Consider the following 26,154-nt stretch of genomic DNA (forward strand, 5'->3'; position numbering starts at 1 on the left):
TCAAAAAGCTTCTGCTACCTCTCTCTCTTTTTGGCTTCGTAGCATAATACGTTTAGCCTATGAGACTGCTGGACAGCAGCCTCCTGAAAGAATTACAGCTCACTCCACTAGAGCTGTGGCTTCCACTTGGGCCTTCAAGAATGAGGCCTCTGTTGAACAGATTTGCAAGGCTGCAACTTGGTCTTCGCTTCATACTTTTTCCAAATTTTACAAATTTGACACTTTTGCTTCTTCGGAGGCTATTTTTGGGAGAAAGGTTCTTCAGGCAGTGGTTCCTTCTGTATAATGAGCCTGCCTATCCCTCCCGTCATCCGTGTACTTTTGCTTTGGTATTGGTATCCCAGAAGTAATGATGACCCGTGGACTGATCACACATAACAGAAGAAAACATAATTTATGCTTACCTGATAAATTCCTTTCTTCTGTTGTGTGATCAGTCCACGGCCCGCCCTGTTTTAAGGCAGGTAAATATCTTTTAAATTATACTCCAGTCACCACTTCACCCTTGGTTACTCCTTTCTCGTTGATTCTTGGTCGAATGACTGGGACTGACGTAGAGGGGAGGAGCTATATGCAGCTCTGCTGGGTGAATCCTCTTGCATTTCCTGTTGGGGAGGAGTTATATCCCAGAAGTAATGATGACCCGTGGACTGATCACACAACAGAAGAAAGGAATTTATCAGGTAAGCATAAATTATGTTTTTTACTCTAGTCTCTCACACATTTACTTATATGGAGTGTCAAGTCACACCTATCACTACTATTCGTAATTTATCTGTTATGTACTACGACAGATAGGTACATCAGGCTTGCACGCAAGCAGGCATGACTGCTTAATTGAACTAAAAATCGGTTATTAAAATTCTACAAACTACAGTTGGTACTTAAGTGTGGTTTTAATTATTTTTCCTATTTTAATTATTAAACCCAATAAAAGTTATATTTTAATTTAGTGTCTATTCCTATTCCCGTATTCCAACCTTGGATTAGCAACTAAGTGATTGTTATTTGCAACTAACTTGCAACTTGACCTAGGAGTGCTGTCTGAGTGCATGCTTTTCCTTTGTAATTCCAATATTCATACTCATACACCAAGCACCCACATCTAGCCGTATTGTAGTGGCACAATTGAAGATATTAATAGGTCTATTACATAAAAGTAGTGCCATTGGTAATTTTTTGTAAATTAAACTTTGAGATGTTTATATAAAATTATAAATTGCATATATAAAAAAAACCTCTGCAATATACTTTCATTATTTATTTTGTTTCCTTTTCCATTTTTCCATTTTTCCGTAATTCCATTCTAAAATTGTGAGCGTTTCAGTTCCTGTTAGAAATGGAAGTGCAGATCACTGTTATATTACACACAGCCATTGACTGCACACTCTAGTGACCTATTTATAACTCTCCCTAATTGACCATAGCAGGGAAGGTAACCTAAGTTACAACATGGCAGCTCCCATTGTTTTATAGACACTAAAACTTTACTCTTATTTTGTCACTATTTAAACAACTAATTTAAGTTTAAAAAATACATCTACATGTTACATCTCAGACTAATCTTCTCTTTGCATCATTCTATCGAGCATTTATTTAGTGTTTAATGTCCCTTTAAGTTGTTTAAAAACAACCTCCTTTACATTTATTTTGTAATTTGAAATAGCTGTTTTGCCTATAGAAAAGCTAAGTAAAGAAGACACAGCAGCAGAAATTAACCTTCCAATTAAAAGGTGGGAAAATGAGCACAGCTCATTTAAAATGGTGTTCACAGCATCTTTTAAATCAATGAATAAGCTGCTCTCCTGTGTACATTTTTCTTTAAACAAAGAAAGAGCTAGGTCACGTTTCGTTTGCATTTTTAACAACTTGTAGTAACAACAAAACTTCCCATAGAATTTGGGCCATTTTTGCAGCCATATCTGTCATCATACACAACATGCAGCTGTCTATGGACACCTATAGACTTTTATTCGTGCATTTTTTATGCATTTATAATATATCTAATATATTTCAGTGGGACTTTGCATCATTTAGTGTCTAAGTAACACTAACAGCCCTAACTTCTGATAGTAACCATTCCTCCCATTGGCATGTTGTTAGAAGGAGCAAATATTTTTTACCAGCACATTTGCCAAACTTCCAATATAAATTGGAGAAAGTTAAAGGGACATGAAACCCAACATTTTTATTTCATTATTCAGATAGAGAATACAATTTTAAACAGAATTCCAATTTACTTCTATTATTTAATTTCTTTGATTCTTGAGATATTCTTGGTTGAAGAAATAGAAATGCACATGGGTGAGCCAATCACACAAGGCATCTATGTGCAACCACCAATCAGCAGCTAATGAGCCTATTTAGATATGCTTTTCAACAAAGGATATCAAGAGATTGAAGCAAATTAGATAAAGGAGTAAATTGGAAAGTTGTTCAAATTGAATGCTCTTTCTAAATCATGAAAGAAAAAATGTGGGTTTAGTGTCCCTTTAAAGAGAGTTAAAGAGGAGTTATCCCTCAGGTGACAGATAACTCCTCTTTAATAGCGCTTTATATACTTTAGCAGGTGGGAAATGGCAACCAATCAGAATAGGTGCTGCCCAGCCTACAGAACAACCAGAGTTAGCTCTTGCTGCTTTATGAAATAGCAAGGGGGGTGGTAGATACATTATAAGAATGTGTTACTAAGATACGCATAGAAGCATTTAGTTTGCAATGCTTTAAAAACTTGCCAAAATGTTTAACTTTTACCTTCCCTTTAGCAGAACATAATACAATTAGTGTTCATTTGTTTTCATATATTGAAAACTATTCAGAATTGAATAATACAAGCCCCCCTACAAACAGCAGACCACTAATTTAAATATAAGAGATAATATTAAAGGGACATGAAACCCCAAAAAAATATTTCATGATTCAGATAGAGAATACAATTTTAAACAACTTTCTCATTTACTTCTATTATATAATTTGTTTCATTCTCTTGGTATCATTTGTTGAAGAAGCAGCAATGCACTACTGGTTTCTAACTGAACTCATGGGTGAGCCAATGACAATCAGTATATATATATGCAGCCACCAATCAGCAGCTAGAACCTAGGTTATTTGCTGCTCCTTATCTTACCTAGATAAACCTTTCAGCAAAGGATAACAAGAGAAGGAAACAAATTAAATAATAGAAGTAACTTGGAAAGTTGTTTGAAATTGTATGCTCTATCTGAATCATGAAATAAAATGTTTGGGTTTCATGTCCCTTTAAGGACAATGTATTACATACAATTAAGCACAGCTAGAGTTTTATGTCATTGTGTCTTGAAAATCTCCACTTATTTTGTTGGCCACCTTTGGTTTTGACAGCTATGTCATAAGCAGTCTGGAGCTTCTGGTAGCTGAGGATTACATGATTGTGTACCTGAATGGTGCCACACCTCGAAGGAGGATGCCCGGCTTAGGATGGCTAAAGAAATGCTACCAGATGATTGACAGGAGGTGAGTAAACACTATACAGGATGACTTGCTGAACTCTCAGAACATATGTTTTAATGTAAAGCTAGATGAGGTCATGCTTAGACACCGTCTGGAACACCTGTGACAAATACATGATTCATATTAAATCCAGCTGCGTGAATTGACAAAGTACCTAGCAGTTAGCTATTGTTTCCAGCAGGTGGCACCCAAGATACATTTTTTGAAGCCGAATGCGTTTTATTTTTGTTACCTATAATAGACTGCAGATGGGCTGTTTCTAAAGACACAGTTCCTCCTAATCTATTTATCCCTATTTTGAATTCTTTTTATCCATTGTGAACTTGGTAGCTAAAATAATATTATTAATAAAATAATAATGATATTACTTTTTTAGTAAAAAAAATGCAGTTTTAACATTGCAGTAATGCCTCTGGCAATGTATTTAATCTCTTTAAAAGGGTTAAACCCAGGGGTCAAGTCCCCTCCCTCACAATTAATATTGTTTTTACATATATATATATATATATATATATATATATATATATATACACACTGCATTTATATGTATATAATCTATACACTTTGGTTAATAAAAAAAAAAAATCCAATGAACGGTTGAATAGTTGCCTTTGGGCCTGAGAATCCTCCTCTGTCACAGACTCTTACCCACTTAAGGTGCAATAGTTAAATTTCTGCTGAGGGGAGCAAAATAACCCTAGCGCAAGCCACGCAGAAATGTAAGCCCCATGTGTTATACACATTGCAGGGTAATAACACGTGCAGCTTGTTTTGCACACTGGTTTTATTGTGCTCTTGAAAAAGGCTATTGCAATAGCTGAAACGCGTTTAGCTTATTTTAATAACATTTCTGAAGCTGCACCTGATGACGTCCTGTGGATTTTAAAGGGACACTGAATCCAAATTTTTTCTTTTGTGATTCAGATAGAGTATGCAATTTTAAGCAACTTTCTAATTTACTCCTATTATCAATTTGTCTTCGTTCTCTTGCTATCTTTATTTGAAAAAGAAGGCATCTATGCTTTTTTTTGGTTCAGTACTCTGAACAGGACTTTTTAATTGGTGGAAGAATTTAACCACCAATCAGCAAGGACAACCTAGGTTGTTCACCAAAAAAAGGGCCGGAATATAAACTTACATTCTTGCATTTCAAATAAAGATACCAAGAGAATAAAGAAAATTTGATAATAGGAGTAAATTAGAAAGTTGCTTAAAATTTCATGCTCTATCTGAATCACGAAAGAAAAAAAATTGGGTTCAGTGTCCCTTTAAATAAAGGCTGATTTTTTGTTACAATCTTGTGAGTATAATCTGAATTTGCACCACCAATTTGTGTCTGGGAAGTGCTGCACCATTGTGAGCTTTTGTTTTTGAGGTGATCAAAATTTGGAGAATCTTATGTGCAGAGGGCGTTGACAGACTCAGATATGTACACACTGTGAAATGTTTCCACAGTAGAAATTGGTGCCTTATAAACAGACTGTACACAATTTGATCATGGAAATCCATTGGAAGGGCTCCTAAAACTGCATGCTCTATCTGAATCATGAAAGTTTCATTTTAAATGTAGTGTCCCTTTAAAGGCACGCAGTTTTAAGACACTTTTCAAATTACTTCTGTTATCAAATTTCCTTCATTCTCTTGGAATCTTTTGTTGAAAAACATACATAGGCAGGATCAGAAGCAGCTATGCACTAGCTAGTGCTAGCTGCTGATTTGTGGCTGCACATACATTCCTATTGTCATTATCTCACCTGATGTGTTCATCTAGCTCCCAGTAATGCATTGTTGTGTTGGAACTGAATTTAGCTATGTGTTTAACCTTTTTTCAGAGGTTAAACATATACTTATATATACAAGCAAAACTGCAACAATAAAATGCATTTTCTTTTTTGCAGATTTTTTAACCATTAAAGGCAAATAAGGCAATAATAAAATGTATTTTATTATTGCTGGTAACTTTAAATTTAACACCCAAGCCTTGCAGAGCAAGGAAGACCTGAACAAGACATGGCTTGTGATTGGCAGCTATGTGTGTATGCCATTCCTGATTGACTCATTGGCCAATGTATTGTAGCTCTTGCGCAGGCCTTTACCTATGTGTAATTATGATTAATCAATTGTGCATTAATAAAATACTCTTACAAATGTCTCTTTAAAAAAAAAAAAAAAAGATCCCCTGTCTTTGGAAAAAGAGGCTCTTTCACTTTTGTCTAGTACTACTGGAAGAGACAGAGGTAATAAATTAGAGCAAGGTCAAAGGTCGCAGTTACAAAGTGCAATGTTTTTGTTTTCACTGCAGTGGAAAAAGCCAGAAGGAATTCACACCTCTAGCTTAGTCAGGGGTCAAGTCCAGTAGGAAGTCATGGGAACGAGTTCCTGCACTATTTTTGCAGGTGAAAATAAGTTCCTTCTGGACAGAGAAGAGAAACGCTTCAGTAAACACTGCTGTTGCTAGTGGGAGGAGCTGGAGCACAGTCTGGTTAGAGTGATTGTGAGATCCTTTAGTAATGGGCAGTAACACTTCCTACAATACACTAAATGTAAGCCTGTCAGCAGACCTGCTGTGTAATCACCCCACAATGTGTGTAACACATGGTGCTTACATTTCTGTGTGGCTTGCTTTGGGGTTATTTAGCCCCCCTGAGCAGAAATAAGACTATTGTACCTTAAAGGAACAGTCTAGTCAAAATAAAACATTCAATATTTTGATAGGGCTTGCCATTTTAAACAACTTTTCCAATTTACTTTTATCATCGAATTTGCTTTGTCCTCTTGGTATTCTTAGTTGAAAGCTAAACCTAGGTAGGCTCATATGATAATATCTAAGCCCTTGAAGGCCGCCTCTTATCTGAATGCATTTGACAGTTTTTCACAGCTAGAGGGTGTTAGTTAATGTGTGCCATATAGATAACATTGTGCTCATTGTACTTATGAGAGAGCACTTAGATACAAGATATTTACAGAGGTAAAAAGAATATTAAAATAACCGTGTTGGTTATGCAAAACTGAGGAATGGGAGAATATGTCAAATTACAATCAATTATTAAAAATGTCTCTTTTTCTAAAAAATATAAAGAAATGTATCCTGTTTCCAACCCTCTGTGATGCTCATCAGAATTAGCCAATCACAGAGGTATACTTAGGTGGAAAATATTTGAACATGCACATTATTCCGCTCATGCCAAATGCTGTGAGGTGCCACCTTCTTCCGTATTCGAAAGCTAACGAAACTGCCAAATGCACATCCCTGCTAGGTAGGCTCAGGAACAACAATGCACTAGCAAGCTGCTTATTGGTGACTGCACATATATGCCTCTTGTCATTGTCTCAGCTGATGTGTTTATCTAGGAACCAGTCTATTGCTTTTCCTGAGCATACCTAGGTATGTTTTTCAACAAATGATACCAAGAGAACAAAGCAAAGTAGATAATAGAAGTCAATTGAAAAGTTGTTTATAATTGTATGCTCTGTCTGAATCATGAAAGAAAATGGAGTGTGCTAAGGGCAGCACAAAAGCTAAACTTGCCACTGTCTCTATTAATAAGTAGGCTGCTCTTTTCATCAGATTTTCTTATTGTCGGCATTTAATCGAATTTAGTAAATGGTTCCCTCCCCCCTCTGCATTCATAGCACTTTAACATTTTTATCTTTTGTGTTTCTCTTCTACAGACTACGAAAAAATTTGAAATCTTTAATAATTGTGCATCCTTCATGGTTCATTCGGACAGTGCTTGCCATCTCAAGGCCATTTATCAGGTTAGTTATTGGTCAGATATTTGTGTATTGACAAATTTCTAACTCCAACTAGAAGAATTTTAAAGGGAGAGTAACGTCTTGTGATTATTTCTGTTGCCTTGAAATAGAATAAAATACTGTATAAGTCAAGTCTAAACATTTTCAAAACAAATTAACACCTTGTTTGCTGCAAATGTTTTTCAATAGCTAAACTCCACTCATCACTTTCCTTATTTGGAAGAGCTAATCTGGGCTTCAGCCTGCAGCTGACAAGACTAGCCATAAACATTGCCAGTCTAAAGTAAAGTGAATGATATGTAGCAGGGTTAGCCTTGAGGAGTCAGCAGTGTGCTTTTTTCAGTTCTGAGAATTAGAAAAGCAACCATTTTGGCTAAATGAAAAGGGGGAAGAATAAATAACCAAAGTATATTACAAAGGTATTTTATTATTACACAACTAAAACAATTATATTGAAATCTCAAGGTGTTTACTATCCCGTTAAGCTTCACTTAATACTGTAACTTTCTATCTTATTTGTATACATTTTATTTTAGTATTGATTTTAAGGTATTTTAGCCATACATTATATTGTTCATTGTATTTCCCAATGAACCTGCTACAGTTTATTCAATATATCTGTCACTGTATCCAGCTCTATATTGTTTTGGCTATATTTTTTATTTGTGCCTGCGCTGAACATAACTTTATACAGCATGCGCTACAGCTGATTTTAACTATATGTTTAACTCTTTGAGGATAAACACTTAGGCCTAGATTTGAATCTTTCAGAAATTGTTATTCGGTATAAAAAAAAAACAGGGTCAGGCGTTTTTTTGTTGTTTTTTTTCAAAACGATCACTCCTGCGATATACAATTACCATTTCCTAACAATGGCGCCGTTAGTGACAGATAATGGCTGTTGATCACCAAACATCTAATCAATACACAAAAAAATACAGTTTCTCTCCAGGCTGCCCATTCTCTCTCTCCCCAACGGAGCAGCTGGTCCCGCGTTCTCTACCTCTCACAATAGTCTCATCTTTGTTTTCTTTGTGTTTTTACATTGAATTGATGGTGATCACGTGTTCAGTATGTCTTTTTATTTGGCGTTATTCGATCATCCTCAAAAAGGGCTGTCCCCCTTTTGAGCGTTTATCAAGTGCTTGTTGAATTCAATGTGTCTATTCTTTTGCCGATACCTAGTGGTTAGGTGGATTGTGATCAATAAAGTCCATGCATGGTATGGGTGACTTTTTCTGATATCTGATCCTATGTTTTACAAATATGAAAATTGTGTTACTGTTTGCATTATGATACTTTTGATGTCTAAAAAGGCGTATTGGGACCTTAAAATCAGCCGATTAACGTGATTGACTAGATTAGAATTCACCACATACGGTAGTTATATGCTAGCAATAATGCCATAATAAAATGCTCTAACACAAAAAGAGCATTTTATTATTTCTACTTTTTGTCCCTTTAAAGGGACATTAAACACTAAATACATTTTATTAGCATAGTATTGAGGTTATTCCACACCTCCCTCTACTTATACCATTACAACATATTTCATCTTCCACTATTTAGCTATTCATAACCTGTTGGTGCCTTATAACTAAATGATAAGTGTAATAATAATACTTTATCACATTAAAGAAAAAAAATTGTGTTTGTGTTTTATGTCCCTTTAAGTCTTCATACAATTTAAAACCTTTATTTCAATAGGATTTTCATGTGTTTAGTTATGCAAACTAGCCAAGTGATAATGGTTTACTTCAGGTCTCAAAAAGTGCTACATTTTACAGCACTATTTTGGATTTTAATCAAGCTCGACACTTAAAGGGACATGAAACCAATTTTTTTACATGATTCAGACAGAGAATACAACTTTCTAATTTACTTCTATTATCTAATTTGCTTCATTTTCTTGGTATCTTTTGTTGAACAAGCAGCAATGCCCTACTGGGAGTTTGCTAAACACATCGAATGAGCCAATCAGCTCATCAGCAATCACCAGTCAGCAGCTCCTGATCATACCTATGTATCCTTCTTCAACAAAGCATACCAAGAAAAAAAAAAACAAGTTAGCTTATAGAAGTGAATTGGAAAGTTGTTGAAAATCACATGTTTTATCTGAATCATGAAAGAAAAAAATGTATTTTGTGTCCTTTTAACTCAGCTTTCGTAATACAAATGTAGTGAGGTTGTGTGTTTTTCTTTGGGCAACATAATGCACCCTGCACTATGGATTATGCGCCACTTGTATTGCCCATTGTAAGAGGCAACCATTTGTGCAATAGTAAAATGCTCTCATTTCTGCACTCTGTCACTTTAAACAATTTAGGGGGTTAAATGTTGTGTTTAATATCTCTTTAAGAGCAACACACTAATATATATATATTTTTTTTCATTGCTTTGCAGTGTGAAGTTTATAAATAAGATCCAATATGTACACAGTTTGGAGGACTTGGAGCAGATTATCCCAATGGAGAATGTTCACATCCCTGAATGTGTCTTGCAGTAAGTTTTGGTTTAATTAAAAGACATGATACCCAAATGTTGAAGCACTTGGAAGTGATTTTCATTTTTTTATAGCATATCTGTAAAAAACTGACTAGAAAATATCACCTGAACATCTCTATGTAAAAAAGGAAGATATTTAACCTAAAAATGTCCGAAGTATTCACACCCCATTGTAAGGAGACTTTAGGCAGCCAATCAGGAAACTTGTCCCAGGACTTGCAAGGGACGGGAGCATGCATCTGGCTTGTCCAGGCACAGTCATGTTATTTCCCTATTCAGTTTAAGGAAGTTTACTATGAAATCTCACAAGATTTCAGTAAAAATGTAATGAGATCACAGCAAAGCAAAGCATTACCTCAGCACTGCTGATGCTGATTAGCTACTGTTTTTTTGTTGTTTTTTCAACTTGCAGCTGGACAGTAGCTGAAATATAACTGTTACCAGAGCACTTGCTCTTGTAAGATGGATACATTTTGAGGTAAAACATCTTCCCTTTTGCATAGAGATGTTGAGATGATGTTTTCTTGTCAGCTTTTTACAGTTATACTGCATCACTTTCAAGTGATTTATCATATGAGTATTATGTCCCTTTATTAAAATGAACAACTCAACAGATGGCAATACCATCAGATCACGCCGTCAGATTCCTGTTCTAACAATGCCATTACCTACATACTAATAACATATAGATACCGTATATTAGCTGGCAGATACAATGTGGGAATGTTTTTGAGATCCTATGCACCTCTGCAGATTTCACTACTTTTGTTTTGGTAAATTAAAGGGCCATTCACATTAATTATAGTCAAATCATTTGTTAGAGCATGTCATTTTAAGATTAAAAACTCTGCACCTCTATGTGTTTAACGCCTGCAAAAGGGTTAAACTACAGATGCAGTACCACTCAGGAGTAAAAGTACATAGCAGATGCACCAAGTGGAAACTGCCGCTGATCTAATCAGCAGCACTAGTTACACAGCTGGGTAGTATGACCAGCACTACTGATTGGGTCAGCGGCAGTTTATGCTCTTAACCTGCAGTGCTCCCTCCACTATGTGTTTAACCCCTTAGCACTGCTAGTCTGAAGCTGAACATGGCCACAGGTGGCATGTGTGCCTAGCTTTTAGGTCACTGTAAAGGGAAATTTTATATAGCAACATGCTCTGCTAGTATTTATTATTATTATAAACATGCGCATCGCTATAGCAACTTGTTTAACCAAAAGTTAAAGTTATGTTTAACAGCCACAATGCATTATCTCTCCTGAGCAAGATAAAGCCTGTGAGCCAATCAGGAGTGGTATCTGCATGTAGCCACTAATCACCTTCTGTGTCCCGTTTAAGACAAGATCACACCTGATGCGCAACTTAAAGGGACAGTAAAGTCAAAATTAAACTTTCATGATTCGGATAGAGGATTTAATTTTAAACAACTTTCATATTTACTTCTGTTATCAAATTTGCTTTGTTCCCATTGTATCTTTTATTGAAGACTAGAGTAAAACTAGGTAGGCTGATAAGATCTCAGAAGTGTGCACGTGCCTTTTGTAATCTATGGCAGCAGTGTTTTGCAACATTGTATAACAAAGCTCCAATAATGCTACCATAGAGTATTAAAGGCACGTGCACACTCCTGAGTACTTATCAGCCTACCTAGCTTTACTCTTCAATAGTAGATACCAAGAGAACAAAGCAAATTTGATAACGGAAGTACATTGGAAAGTTGTTTAAAATGACATGTTCTATCGGAATCATGAAAGATTCATTTTGACTTTACTGTCCCTTTAAACTGTGTTTAACTTCCCTTGCAGCAAACACGCAGTTTGCAAGAAACATCTGTTTATATGAATACTGTTCTCTAGCTCTTGATTTTCAGTTTTTATAGCTGAGTGTAAATACTCTTGCAATAAAATGTTCTCATGGAAATAAATAGATCTCTTTGCTTTGCTGTAGGTATGATGAAGAAAGAATCAAAGCCAGAAGGGAAAGGTAAGTCTCACTTTATCCTTTAAAAGACAAAAATCTGCATGCACCTAGCATCCTGTGCAGTTAGGGTTGCCACCTCGGCCATGTTTTCCTGGACAGTTATGAGTTACACATGCTGCAGGGTGTGCAGGGAGGAACATTAATAGTGCTGTCTAGGATCACTATTTATGTGCTATGCATGGGGGCAATGCGTGTTCCCCTCTGCACACCCTGCAGCATGTGTAACTCATAAGTGTCCAAGAAAACATGGCCTATGTGGCAACGGTATGCGCAGTACATATGACAGGAAATGTTTCCCATATTTCTTTATTCATTATCACATAAGAGTAGCTGAGGATGTGCTTCTCAATTTTTCTGCATACACTGGTTTTCAAACCCCTAACAGGCCAGATTTTCATGATTACCTTGGCTGAGAGCAGGTAAAATAACGATGTTTACTATTATAAATAAAGTATTGCACTGTCCCCACCCACCTACTTCATATTGCTACCAGACTGACAAAGTAACTTCCATTTTCTGTGCTCTGTATAATGTGACAGCCATCAGCCAATCACAAACAAATATACTTATAGTTTGTGAACTCTTGAGCATGCACAGTAGGAGCTGGAGCCTTAGAAAGTGCACAGATATATAAATTGTGCACATTTTGAGAATTAGGACAGGGGCTTCAAAATACTCGAGAGATTTCTTAGAAAATCTCACAAGTCCAGAGAGCTTTAGATCATCAGGCCCTTAAAGGGACATAAAACCCATTTTTTTTTTCATGATTTAGAAAGAGCATGCAGTTTTAAACAAGATTCCAATTTACTTATATTATTTTAATTTGCTACATTCTCTTGATATCCTTTGTTGACAAACATATCTAAATAGACTCTGTAGCTGCTGATTGGTCGCTGTACATAGATGCCTTGCAGGATTGGCTCACTAATGTGCATTGCTATATCTTTAACGAAGGATATCTAAAGAAAGAAGCAAATTAGATAATTGAAGTAAATTGGAATGTTGTTAAAAATTGTATTCTTTAACTGAATCATGAAAGAAAAATGTTGGGTTTCATGTCCCTTTAAAGAAGTATAGCAAAATGTGCCTTTCGAGAATCTTGTGAGGGATTTTGCAGTGCTTGAGGGTCATTTTAGATAATCTCAGCTGAGCAGAGAGTTTTCATGATTTGGATAGAACATACAATTTTAAACAACTTTACAATTTACTTCTATTATCAACTTTGCTTCATTCTCTTGTTATCCTTTGCTGAAGGAACAGCGTTGCGCTACTTGGTAGCTAGCTGAACACATATAGTTAACCAATCAAAACAGACAAATGTGTGCAGGCACCAATCAGCAGCTAGCTCCCACTAGTGTAGGAAATGTGCAAATTCTTTTTCAACAAGGGATACCAAGAGAACGAAGCACATTTGAAAATAGAAGTGAATTTAAAAGTGTCTTAAAATTACATTTTCTATCTGAATCATGCAAGTTTAATTTTGACTTTCCTATCCCTTTAACATATTTCATGCTGGGGGCAAGTCTTTAAGATCAGAACGAAGTTCTGATGTAAACACTTGCTAGAAAAAGGAGATCTCAGATCGTCAATGCGATCACATGATTTCAATGCTGGGATGGAATCATGGGGGACTGCCTACGATGCTAGTCACGTCCCCCATTCAGATTTTCCATTGAGTAACCGTAGGAGGGTGCAGGATGCCTAAAAATGTAGGACATTCCTTGTCGTCCTAACAGCGCTAAAGCCCAGTGCTTTTAGGATGGAATGGAACATCCTAACAGCATCTAGGGGTTAACAGGATGGTTACTACTTAGTTATGTTTTCCTCCTGTGTCTGCAGCATTCTTCAGAGCTGTTCTCTTATTTTGACCCTCAGTGATGTTGCTGGCTTTTCCACTTTGTCAGCACAAACAATACAGAACATTTGCTTTTTTTGTAGTTTTTATGCTCAGTTTAACAGTTGTATCTCAAATATATATATATATAAGGCCACATAAATATACAACAATGGAATGCAGCCACTGCAAAAATGTTAAAGTGATGGCAAACTTTCCCATTTATATAAACAGATCCAGAATGTTAGTGATATTTTAGATGGAGTTTAATTCCTTCGTTGTAATGAAGATGCGCTATAACTTACTTCAAAAGTTTTAGTTTTTTTGTGAGCTAACAGTTAAACTTATTCTCCTTCATTTTTTTTGTGTGTGTGGCTAGAGCTCCGATTAGAGAACAGTTTAAACCATTAGCTCACACAAAAAAAAAAAACTTGAAGTGGGCAACTGGAGTGCTGGGTATTTGAGTTTCAATGCTTCATTAAAAGTAAGTTATTGCGCATCTTCATTACAACTGATAAATTAAACATCTAAAATATCGCTAACATTCTGGATCTGTTTATAGAAAGGGGGAAGTTTATCATCACTTTAGGCTCACGCTCTGTATCATGCACGCTAACCCAAAGAGCTAGTCAAGCCAAAGAACTGTCAAAAAGCTTGTAAGGTTGCTGGTCTGTAAATGGACTTCTGTCCCAGAGTGTAAAAAATACATAAGCTACAAGACGGCAGCACAAAGTGTGAAGATGTGGAGCTTGACCAGTAAGGGGTTAAATAAAACAACATATTTGTAGAGAGCTGCTGACACTTGGGGGGGGGGGGGGACAATATCATGTTGATTAGTAACCATGCTGTTTAGTTGTGGGTAGCAATTTAATGGTCCTTTTAAAGAGTCCAAGCTGCTTAACATCTGTAAGTGGGAATTTCCGTCCCTCTACTATGTTATTAAAGCCATCTCATTTGGTGAACTAGCTGTCACACTCTCCTCATCTCTGGTTACCTCATCGCACTCCCATTTACAGGACTTCTCCAGATTGCCTCCCATCTTGGGGAACTCTCTGCCTTGCCCCACAAGACTCTCCCCTAGTTTTGAAAGCTACAACAGCTCCCTAAAGACTCTACTGTTCAGGGATGCATACAACCTACACTAACCTTTCTTTATACCAGTTCCTCTCCTCCATTGCTATCCCCTGAACCCCCTTAGCATGTAAGCCTAAGAGTCCAGATGTTTGTAGATCACCTTCTTAAGAGCTGACTACAACAGCGCAACTCTTGGCAGGGCCCTCTACCCATTTGATCCCTATAATTGTTTTGTTGTACTCCGTCTTTGTTTATAGCACTGTGGAATCTGTTGGCGCTCTACAAATTACCGATAATAATAATAATAACCGATAATAATAATAATAATGATGATGAAAGATATTTTTTTCTCTCTCTTTGGTTATACTTATGTTATAAATACAGTGTCTTCTCTTTCCCAGGTCAGAAGAAAAGCAAGAGTCTATGGAAGTTGGAAGGTAAGAACATTGGTTACATTAAAAGGGACACTAAATAATTTTCATGCACCTCCCTCTAATCATGTATTTGCCATTATGGAACCTAGGGTTTACTGCAGAGTTGCTGCACATGTGCAAATACATCAGCACTGGAATAAAGTGAAAGACAGATTCAACATGGCGGCAACCACGACTAGAGGAAGGCGGGAAATAACCTCAATACTATGATAGTGGAGAGCCCTGCAATGAGCTTGTAGCGCCCTAAGGATTAAGGCTGGGGAGGAAATGTAGTAGGAGAAGATGGAGTGTCAGTGGGGGGGCTTACCTTGATAAGGAGATCACAGAATCCCGGGTCCCTTTTTTCCCCTATAGATTGGTTAACAAAGTAGCCAGTGATGTTCTTATATATCTCACTTTTGCCTCTGTGTGTGTTCTTTTCTCTTGTTAAGTGTATCCAGTCCACGGATCATCCATTACTTATGGAATATATTCTCCTTCCCAACAGGAAGTTGCAAGAGTCACCCACAGCAAAGCTGCTATATAGCTCCTCCCCTAACTGCCATATTCAGTCATTCTCTTGCAAGCCTCAACATAGATAGGAGGTTGTGAGAGTCTGTGGTGCTTTATACTTAGTTTATTCTTCAATCAAAAGTTTGTTATTTTCAAATGGCACCGGAGTGTGCTGTTTATCTCAGGCAGTATTTAGAAGAAGAATCTGCCTGCGTTTTTTCTATGATCTTAGCAGACGTAACTAAGATCCATTTGCTGTTCTCACACATTCTGAGGAGTAAGGTACTTCAGAGGGGGAATGGCGTGCAGGTTTTCCTGCAGATAAGGTATGTGCAGTAAAATATTTTTCTAGGAATGGAATTGACTAAGAAAATACTGCTGATACCGAAGTAATGTAAGTAAAGCCTTAAATGCAGCGATAGCGACTGGTATCAGGCTTATTAATAGAGATACATACTCTTATAAAAATGTGTTTTAAAACGTTTACTGGCATGTTTAATCGTTTTTTAACGAACATTGGTGATAACACTGTAATGTTGGTATAGCCTTAAATGCAGTAAAAGCGACTGGTATCAGGCTTATTAATAGAGATACATACTCTTGTAAAAATGTGTTTTAAAACGTTTGCTGGCATGTTTAATCGTTTTTTTAACATATGTTTGGTGATAAAACTTATTGGGGCCTAAGTTTTTTCCACATGGCTGGCTTAAATTTTGAATAGAAACAGTTAACTGAAGCCTCCAACTGTTGTAATATGAGTGGGAGGCGCAGTTAAAATTACAAAATGAATCATCTAGATTCCCTCAGCAGTCCCATGAATACCACAGGACATTTCTAAAGGGCTAAAAAGACTTCAAAAATCGTTTATAGGGAAGGTAATCCACAGCTCTGCTGTGGCAGTTTTCTTGTGTCTGTTTTTAAAAACGTCTATGTCGTTTTTTTGATCTGTTTTTTGCATTAAGGGGTTAATCATCCATTTGCAAGTGGGTGCAATGCTCTGTTACCTTATTACATGTACTGTAAAAATTTCGTTTATTTTACTGCCTTTTTTCACTGTTTTTCAAATTTTGACAAAATTTGTTTCTCTTAAAGGCACAGTAACGTTTTATATATTTGCTTGTTAACTTGATTTAAAGTGTTTTCCAAGCTTACTAGTCTCTTTATTAGTCTGTTCTAACATGTCTGACATAGAGGAAGCTCTGTGTTCATTATGTTTTAAAGCCATGGTGGAACCCCATCTTAGAATGTGTACCAGATGTACTGATTTCATGTTAAACAATAAAGATCATTTTTTGTTTTTAAAAAAAAAAGAAAAAAAAAAAAAGAAAACATTATCACCAGAGGATTCTGTCGTGGGGGTAGTTGTGCCGACTAACTCTCCCCACGTGTCAGATCTTTTGACTCCCGCTTTAGGGACTCACGCTCAAATGGCGCCAAGGACATCAAGGGCACCCATAGCGTTTATTTTACCAGGGGATTCTGTCGAGGGGAAAGTTATGCCGACTAACTCTCCCCACGTGTCAAACCCTTCGACTCCCGCTTCAGGGACTCACGCTCAAATGGCGCCAAGTACATCAAGGGCGCCCATAGCGTTTATTTTACAAGACGTGACAAAGGTGGTGAATAATACTCTGGCAGCAGTATTAGTCAGGCTACCTAAAATTAAAGGAAAGCAGATAGCTCTGGGGGTAGATACAGAGCATACAGACGCTTTAAGAACCATGAATGATACTATCTCACAATATGCTTAGTCTGTGGGTGAATGACTCAGGGTAGATGATTTAACCTGATTCTGATATTTCTACATTTAAAATTTATACTTCAGAACCTCCACTTGTTGCTCAGGGAGGCTTTGGCTGCTCTGAATGAATGTGTACAATCACAGGGCCAGAGAAATTGTGTAGACTGGTTAAATAATATGCAGTGCCGGTGTGTGCTGATGTTTTTCCAATACCTAAAGAAGTTACTAAAAAATTTTTTAATAAGGAATGGGATAGACCAGGTGTGCTGTTCTCTTCCCCTCCTATTTTTTTAGAAGAATGTTTTCTAATAGTTACCACCACACGGGACTTCTGGCAGACAGTTCCTAAGGTGGAGAGAAGAGTTTCTACTCTAGCTAAGCATACCACTACCTCTGGCAAGGACAGTTGTGCTTTTTAGATCCAATGAATAAAAAATGTTTATTCAACAGGGTTTTATCCTGCAGCCCCTTGCATACATTGCTTCTGTCACTGCTGCTGCAGCGTTCTGGGTTGAGTCTCTTGATGAGGCTTTATAGTTAGCGACTCCATTGGATGAATATATTGACAAGCTTATGCTAGCCAAATTCCTTTGTTTTCTGATGCCTTTGTTCATTTGACTAGACTAACGGCTAAGAATTCTGTTTTTTTACTATACTGGCGCGTAGAGCGCTATGGCTTATATCATGGTCAGCTGTCGTGACTTTAATAAATAAGCTATTTAACTTCCCTTCAAGGGGCAGACCCTATTCGGGCCTGGTTTGAAGGAGATTATTGCTTATATCACTGGAGGGTGGCATCCACTTCCTCTAAGGCAAAACAAAAGGGAATTTTTGCTCAGTCCAAGGCGGTCTGGAGACAATCGGACCTGAAACAAAGATAAGCAGGCCAAGGAGCCTGCTGCTGCCTCTAAGGCAGCATGAAGGAACGGACCCCTATCCGGTAACGGATCCTATAGGGGGCAGACTTTAATTCTTCGCCCATGTGGGCAAGAGATGCCCAGGATCCCTAGGCATTGGAATTTATATCCCAGAGATATCTTCTGGATTTCAAAGATTTCCCCCCAATAAAAAAGGGAGTTTTCGCCTTTCACAATTATCTGCAAACCAGATAAAGAAGGAGGCATTCTTACATTGTGTACGAGATCCATCCAGTTCCAAGAGAGGAACAGGGACAGAGTTTTTACTCAAATCTGTTTGTGGTTCCCAAGGAGAGGGAACCTTCAGACCTATTTTGGATCTAAAGATCTTAAACAAATTCCTCAGAATTCCGTCATTTAAGATGGAAACTATTCGTACCATCTTAACTATGATCCAGGAGAGTCAATAGAGGACTACAATGGATTTGAAGGATGCTTATCCTCACATTGTGATGCATAAAGATCACCATCGTTTTTCAGGTTTGCCTTTCTAGACAGGCATTACCAGTTTGTAGATCTTTCCTTTGGGATATCTACAGCCCCAAGAATCTTTATGGAGGTTCTAGGGTCGCTTTGGCGGTCCTTAGGCCGCGGGGCATAGAAGTGGCCCTTTATTTAGACGACATCCTGATACAGGCGTCAAACATCCAAATTGCCAAGTCTCATACGGACGTAGTACTGGCATTTCTGAGATTACATGGGTGGAAAGTGAACAAGGAAAGAGTTCTCTATTCCCAATCTCAAGGGTTTCCCTCCTAGGGACTCTGATAGATTCTGTTGAAATGAAAATTTACCTGACGGAGTCCAGGTTGTCAAAGTTTCTAAATTTCTGCCGTGTTTTTCATTCCATCCGCGCCCTTTGGTGGCTCAGTACATGAATGAAATCGGCTTAATGGTAGCGGCAAGGGACATAGTACCGTTTGCACGTCTACATTTTAGACCGCTGCAACTATGCATGCTCAGTCAGAGGAGCGGGGATTCCACAGATTTGTCCCCCTGTTAAACCTGGACCAAGAAACCAGAGATTCTCTTCTCTGGTGACTATGTTGGGTCCATCTGTCCAAGGGTATGACCTCCCGCAGGTCAGATGGGACAATTGTTACAATAGATACCAGCCTTTTAGGTTGGGATGCAGTCTGGATCTCCCTGAAGGCTCAGGGATAGGGGACTTAGGAGGAGACCCTCCTTCTAATAAATATTCTGGAATTGGGAGTGATATTCCATGCTCTTCAGACTTGGCCTCAGTTAGCAACTCTGAGGTACATCATTCTCAGTCGGACAATATACACGACTGTGGCTTTCATCAGCCATCAAGGGGGAACAGAAGTTCCCTAGCGAGGTTAGAAGTCTTACAATAATTCACTGGACAGAGACTCACTCTTGTCTATCAGCTATCCATATCCCAGGTGTTGAGAACTGGGAGGTGGATTTTCTAAGTCGTCAGACTTTTTCTTCCGGGGGAGTGGGATTTCCTCCGGAGGTCAAGACCAAGCAGGAGAAGGCTTTGGTGTTTTTGACAGTGCCTGCGTAGCCACGCAGGACCTGGTATGCAGATCTGGTGGACATGTCATCCTTTCCATCACGGTCTTTGCTTCTGAGACAGGTCCCCCTACCTCAGGGTCCTTTCAACCATCTAAATAGAATCAATCTGAGATGGACTGTCTGGAGACTGAACGCTTGATGGTATCAAAGCATGGCTTCTCCGAGTCAGTCATTGATACCTTAATACAGACATGTAAGCCTGTCTCTAGGAAAATGAACATAGATATGGTGTAAATATCTGATTTTTATGAATCCAAGGGTTACTCATGGAGTAAAGTCTGGATTCCCAGGATATTATCTTTTCTCCAAGATGTTTTTGAGAAAAGGGTTGTCAGCTTTGCTCTGCCATGGAGCTTAAACCTGGTTCTTAAGGTTCTTCAGGAAGTTCCGTTTGAACCTTTTTTTGTTCCATAGATATCAATCTTTATCTTGGAAAGTTCTTTTTGGGTAGCTATTTCCTCGACTCGTAGAGTCTCCAAGTTATCTGTGTTACAATGTGATTCTCCTTATCTGGTCCTTCGTACGGATAAGGTAGTCCTGCGTACCAACCTGGGTTTTTTCCTAAGGCGGTATCCAACAAGAACATCACTCAAGAGATATTTGTTCCATGCTTGTATCCTAATCCTTCCTCAAAGAAGGAACGTCTATTACACAATATTGGACGTGGTTTGTGCTTTAAAATCTTACTTACAAGCTAATACAGTTTTCATCAAACGTTCACCTTGTTTGTTGTCTATTCTGGACAGAGGAGAGGTCAAAAGACTTCAGTAGCCTCTCTGTCCTTTTGGTTAAAAAGCATAATTCATTTAGCTTATGAGACTGCTGGTCAGCAGCCTCCTGAAGGGATTGCAGCTCATTCTACTAGAGCTGTGGTTTTCCCTTGGGCCTTTTTTAAATGTGGCTTCTGTTGAACAGATTTACAAGACGGAGTCTTGGTCTGCGCTTCATACTTTTTCAAATTTAACAAATTTGATACTTTGCTTCTTCGGAGGCTATTTTTGGGAGAAAGGGTTTTTTTACAGGCAGTGGTAACTTCCGTTTAAGTACCTGCCTTGTCCCTCCCATCATCCGTGTACTTTAGCTTTGGTATGGGTATTCCATAAGTAATGGATGATCCGTGGACTGGATACACTTAACAAGAGAAAACATAATTTATGCTTACCTGATAAATTTATTTCTCTTGTAGTGTATCCAGTCCACGGCCCGCCCTGTCACTTTAAGGCAGGTAATTTTTTCACTTGAACTACAGTCACCACTGCACCCTATGGTTTCCTTTCTCTGCATGTTTTCGGTCGAATGACTGAATATGGCAGTTAGGGGAGGAGCTATATAGCAGCTTTGCTGTGGGTGACTCTTGCAACTTCCTGTTGGGAAGGAGAATATATTCCATAAGTAATGGATGATCCGTGGACTGGATACACTACAAGAGAAATAAATTTATCAGGTAAGCATAAATTATGTTTTTGTCCATTAAAACAGCGTTTTGTGTTAAATTGTGCTTGTCTGATGTTCCCTAGAGTGGCCAAAAAGCAAAACCTGCAAATGCTGCAAATCAAACTTCTGGTTTATGCGCTCTGCAGCACTTTAAAAACCTAAGTTACATAATTAGATTGTTTTTGTCTCTGTAGAGAGCATGGGATAGAACGCAATTTTTACACAAAATTTAGATGCGTTAAATGTTTAATTTTACTTCAACTTAGAAAGTTTTTTTTGTAAAATAAGCAGCAAGGAACTGAGAAGTAACTGTATTATTTGTCTTTGTTTTAGCATGCCACAGGGTGAAAATGTGTTCTGCAAGTAAAACCACAGACTACGGAATCTCTTCTTGAGATACCTTCTTCCTTTATGGCGGTTTGACCCTGCACTTTAATCATTTTAAAGGGAACCACACTGATTTTAATCAATTTATGACAGAGCATCCATTCATGTCTTCTTGCTTGTATGACAGTACATCTATATTTTTGAAGGAAAATTTAAATTCTTCAGTAAACCAACATTAATGCCTGATTTTTCATCAACAAGACATTATAACTGACTAAATATTGATGCTAGGAGTTGGGAAATAACAATCGTACTTTTAAGAAATAACTCCTTGGAAAGTTTCCATTCATTACAAGTGAATATTTCTTTTCTAAAGAGAGTATACTATGAACATACATATTAGAGTACAACTGTGTCAAACTAACCGTCACTTAAAGAAAACTAGATTGCTGAAAATTTAGAACATTTGGACGTTGTATATATATTTTTTCTTAAAAAGCCTCTTGTTTCATGGTATTATGCATAAACAGTATTCCCACCCTTGTAAGCACCCTTGGATATGTCTTAAATACAGCTAATACATGTTCGTAATACACATATTTAATACAGGACCTTAAAAAAAGCACCAAGGAAATAAAAATGTTCCTGTTTACAAGTATTTTAGCTATGGAATTAATCTGGATGCTGTTTGTAAACAGGAATTACTCTCAGAAGGTACACGCACTGCACAATAAAGATGGACGCTACCTCTAATCATTTCTTTGAGTTTTCTATAGCTTTTGAGTCTGCATTTGAAGACTCTAATTAAAGCACTTTGTGGCTGATTTGAATACAAATAAATTGTATATAAAAAGCAGAACAAAAACCGCAGCTTAAATGGAAATATAAATATTATCCTTTTAGTTCTATGATGATTTTCCAGAATTGTATTAGTTTGTAACCAGAGCAGAACAATTCCCTTAAGCTGTAGAATAATAGTTTTAAAATTTGACTGTGTGTCCCAACTTTTTAATGTAGTCTAGCTGTTTTACCATTTTTACTTGCTCCTAGCTTTAAGGGGACACTAAACCCAAATATGTTATTTCATTATTTAGACAGAGCAGGCAATTTTAAGCAACTTTCTAATTTACTCCTATTATCAATTTTTGTTCTCTTGCTATCTTTATTTAAAAAGCAGGAATATAAAGCATAGGAGCCGACCCATTCTAGTTCCAGCACCCTGGATAGCAATTTCTAATTGGTGGCTATATTTAGCAAACCAATAAGCAAGCGTAACCCAGGTTCTGAACCAAAAATTTATTTTTCAATAAAGATAGAAAGAATACGAAGGAGTATTAAATTATAGGAGTATTAAAATTGCTTAAAATTGTATGCATTATCTGAATCATGAAAGAAAAAAATTGGGTTTAGTATCCCTTTAATGTAATTTTCTCTAACATTGGTTAAAACAATATAATATTTGGTTTGTTTATAATTCAGTGGGTTTTTGAGGACATTTAAGTAAATTCTGTTCCGGTTCGGTTGTAAAGCTTATCACATAATTTATCTATAAAAATACTAGGTTTAGTATCAATATGGTTGTAGCAGGGTTAATAATGTGAGATAAACAATCTGAGCCACCTCAGGCCTAGTTTCCATTGAGGTGGTAAAGTTTGGAAACTGGTGGTAACATAAAAATTCTCCTTGGACTTTAATGGAGATAAAGGTTTTTATCACCAGTTTCCACAATTTAACACCTCAATGGAAACTAGGCCTCTGTATATAAAACCAGTTTTCGGCCATTTTTAGATTACTTGTTAAATGATCATTACATATAGTAGAATTACATAATCAACATATACTTAAAAATGGCAATGCAATACAGTACAATAAATGTCAAATTAGCCTAAACAAAATTTCTGACTTTTCATTTAATTTCCCTCCATTTCCATGTCGTCTGTATCATGTGACAACCATCAACAAATCACAGAATGATTGAGATATATATATATATATATATAATATAGATATCAAAATAACAAGAGTACTTGTTAGCTATGTCCCGGTTATATTTAGTGTTTCCACTCTGTTTATGGATGCTTACTGTTGGCCATACAAGTTTGTCTGTACTTTTTCTTAAGTTAATAATATGCGTTTGATTATATCCTGTTTTTTACTACTAGTTAGCTACGTATAGTTTATAGATAATCAAGTCGTCTGGGATGATATGATATTATGCACAGAGGCAGGCTTGTAACAATTCCCCCATTTGTGCCACCCCATGAACTCCTTGCTTACTGTTTTTTTACTTATTAATTAGTGCTAACTTTCATCTTATTTCCAAGTCTACTGATAGTCTACATTCATTTACTCCCTCTGCCCCTACAAGCGTTAATGAACAGGTGGTACAACTCCTCTGATATTTGTATACCATCTTGAATATGTATGTCTATAGATCCATATCCCCTAAGATGGTATATCGTTAGATTAGAAAGACCAATTTCAGACCTCCTTCCCTAGTTTGTAAAATTATTATTCACAGTTGCCCAACCAAGGTTATTTCCTAGTCCATATTGATTACATTCCCATGTATATATGCGGCAGGGGTCCAAGAGTGGCCCTATATATTCAATAATCACTGAGTGACCCCTATAACCCCTCTTTCTACTCTTTCCTTAGGGTAAAAGTAAACGTGAAGCTATCGTTTACCTTAAGAGGGAACCTGTTTTTCTAAAAGCCTTTATATTTCCATTTGGGGGTCACTCCTAATTTTTATTGTATCATCTATAGTTCTATAAATAGAAAAGAGGATTATATAGCTAATGTGGGCATAATAATGTTTATATCTCTCTGTAATATGATATGAGTAATTTAACACACTCTGTAAGATTTCTTTTATTGTTTGCATTCTGTGTTTCTACCCTCTGTATTTAATGAGAAGGGTTTGGCTTCTTGTTAAGTATAATTTTTGGTTTTTACTTCTTGCCTTACACTTTCTATTTGTAAATTGTAAGCTTTTATCCTCAATAAAAAATATTTAAAAAAAAAAAAAAATAAAAAAAAATAACAAGAGTATTGCATTGAGCAATGATACTTTTTTTATTAGACTATCTATACATTTATAAGTTGACAAGCTTTCGGAAGAGTTCCTTCCTTTATCAAGTCTAAAGTATTGCTTTAGACTTCATAAAGGAAGGAACTCTTCCGAAAGCTTGTCAACTTATAAGTGTATAGTTAGTCTAATAAAAAAAGTATCATTGCTCAATGCAATACTCTTGTTATTTTGATATCTAAATCTCTGGACTAACACGGCTACTCCAATCAACGTGTATATATATATATATATATATATATATATACACACTGGAAAAAAAATTGAAATTGCATGCTCTGTCGGAATCATGAAAATCTTGACGCTAGTGTCCGTTTTACTTGTCTGATTCCATTCCAACCCATCAGGGTAATTTTTGCACCATAAATCCTGAAGAATTTATTAAAACATACAACTATTTTAAAAACCTATTTTTAATTTTTTCACCCAGTGCATATAGACCAGTGATGGTGAACCTTAGCACTACAGATGTTTCAGAACTACATTTCCCATGATGCTCAACTGGACTACATGGTGCCTAAGCATCATTGGCAATGTAGTTCTGAAACATCTGGAGTGCCAAGGTTCCCCATCACTGATCTAGGCTTTTCACATGACTGTTTTGGCTTCCAATCTCACTCATGCTCTGTTCAAATTTGAACTTAAACATTCACTTCCAGGTTTGACTTAAATATTAAAATAGCTAACAAAATACACTTTTTGACTATGAAACATGTTGAAAAATAATGTATTTTTAGTAGAATGTTTGCTCATGACTGCAATAGTTTGTAGATAATATAAAAATAGATTTTAAATATATATTAATATTATTGACACATGATGATATGAACATGTTTAATGATTAAAATGAAAATCATCAATAGATCATTCATTTATTATTTCTTTTAAAACTAGTGTAACTGCAGATTGAATATGGTTTGGGGTGTATCTGTATACAAGAGTTTCAGAAGCCAGAATAACAGAGTTCAGCAAGAACACAAACACAAAATTAGGCTACTTACTTTAGTGATGAGAGGAACATACTTCTTAAAGGGATATTAAACAGTATATGATCGTAATATAAAATATTAATCCTGTGTAGTTAAAAAAAGAAAAACTTTACAATGTACTATATTTTTTTTGTCCAATTCTCCTGTACTTTAACTGTAGAAAATATTGTTTTTCTAAATTTCTATAAAGTAATCAGCGGCACCATGTTTGAGCTTAAGTTTTCTGTTCATCTCTCTCTCCTGCTGAGGACAATTAGAGACAGATATAAAACGGACAATGAAAGAGACTGTGCAAACAAGGCTGTGTGGAACAAAGGATAGTTAATTATTTAAAATGGGTTTCACACTGCCTTGTTTGCACATTCTCTTTAATTGCCTGTTTTATATCTGCCTCAGCAGGAGTGATAGATAAATAGAAAACTTAAGTTTAACATTATAGAAACTAAAATACTTTATAGAAACTGAACCTTTACTCTTTTATATTCAATATTTAAACAACTAATAAAATAATAATACAAAAAATATGTATATTATTCTTTGCTTT

At 36.6% G+C, this 26,154-nt stretch overlaps 1 protein-coding gene across 1 annotated transcript in view; it reads left to right on the forward strand.

The window, feature by feature from the left end:
* ATCAY (ATCAY kinesin light chain interacting caytaxin) overlaps nt 1–22,845 on the forward strand; it is a 113,203-nt gene extending 90,358 nt beyond the window's left edge. Inside the window, exons 7-12 of the mRNA XM_053703134.1 lie at nt 3,361–3,492; nt 7,162–7,248; nt 9,649–9,747; nt 11,703–11,738; nt 15,045–15,080; nt 21,537–22,845. Coding sequence (XP_053559109.1) covers nt 3,361–3,492; nt 7,162–7,248; nt 9,649–9,747; nt 11,703–11,738; nt 15,045–15,080; nt 21,537–21,570 — 424 coding nt within the window. The 3' untranslated portion in view covers nt 21,571–22,845. The remainder of the gene's footprint in view (nt 1–3,360; nt 3,493–7,161; nt 7,249–9,648; nt 9,748–11,702; nt 11,739–15,044; nt 15,081–21,536) is intronic.
* The last annotated feature ends 3,309 nt before the right edge of the window (nt 22,846–26,154 follow it).

This window comes from Bombina bombina, chromosome 2 (genome assembly GCF_027579735.1).
Source record: "Bombina bombina isolate aBomBom1 chromosome 2, aBomBom1.pri, whole genome shotgun sequence".
NCBI lineage: Eukaryota > Metazoa > Chordata > Amphibia > Anura > Bombinatoridae > Bombina > Bombina bombina.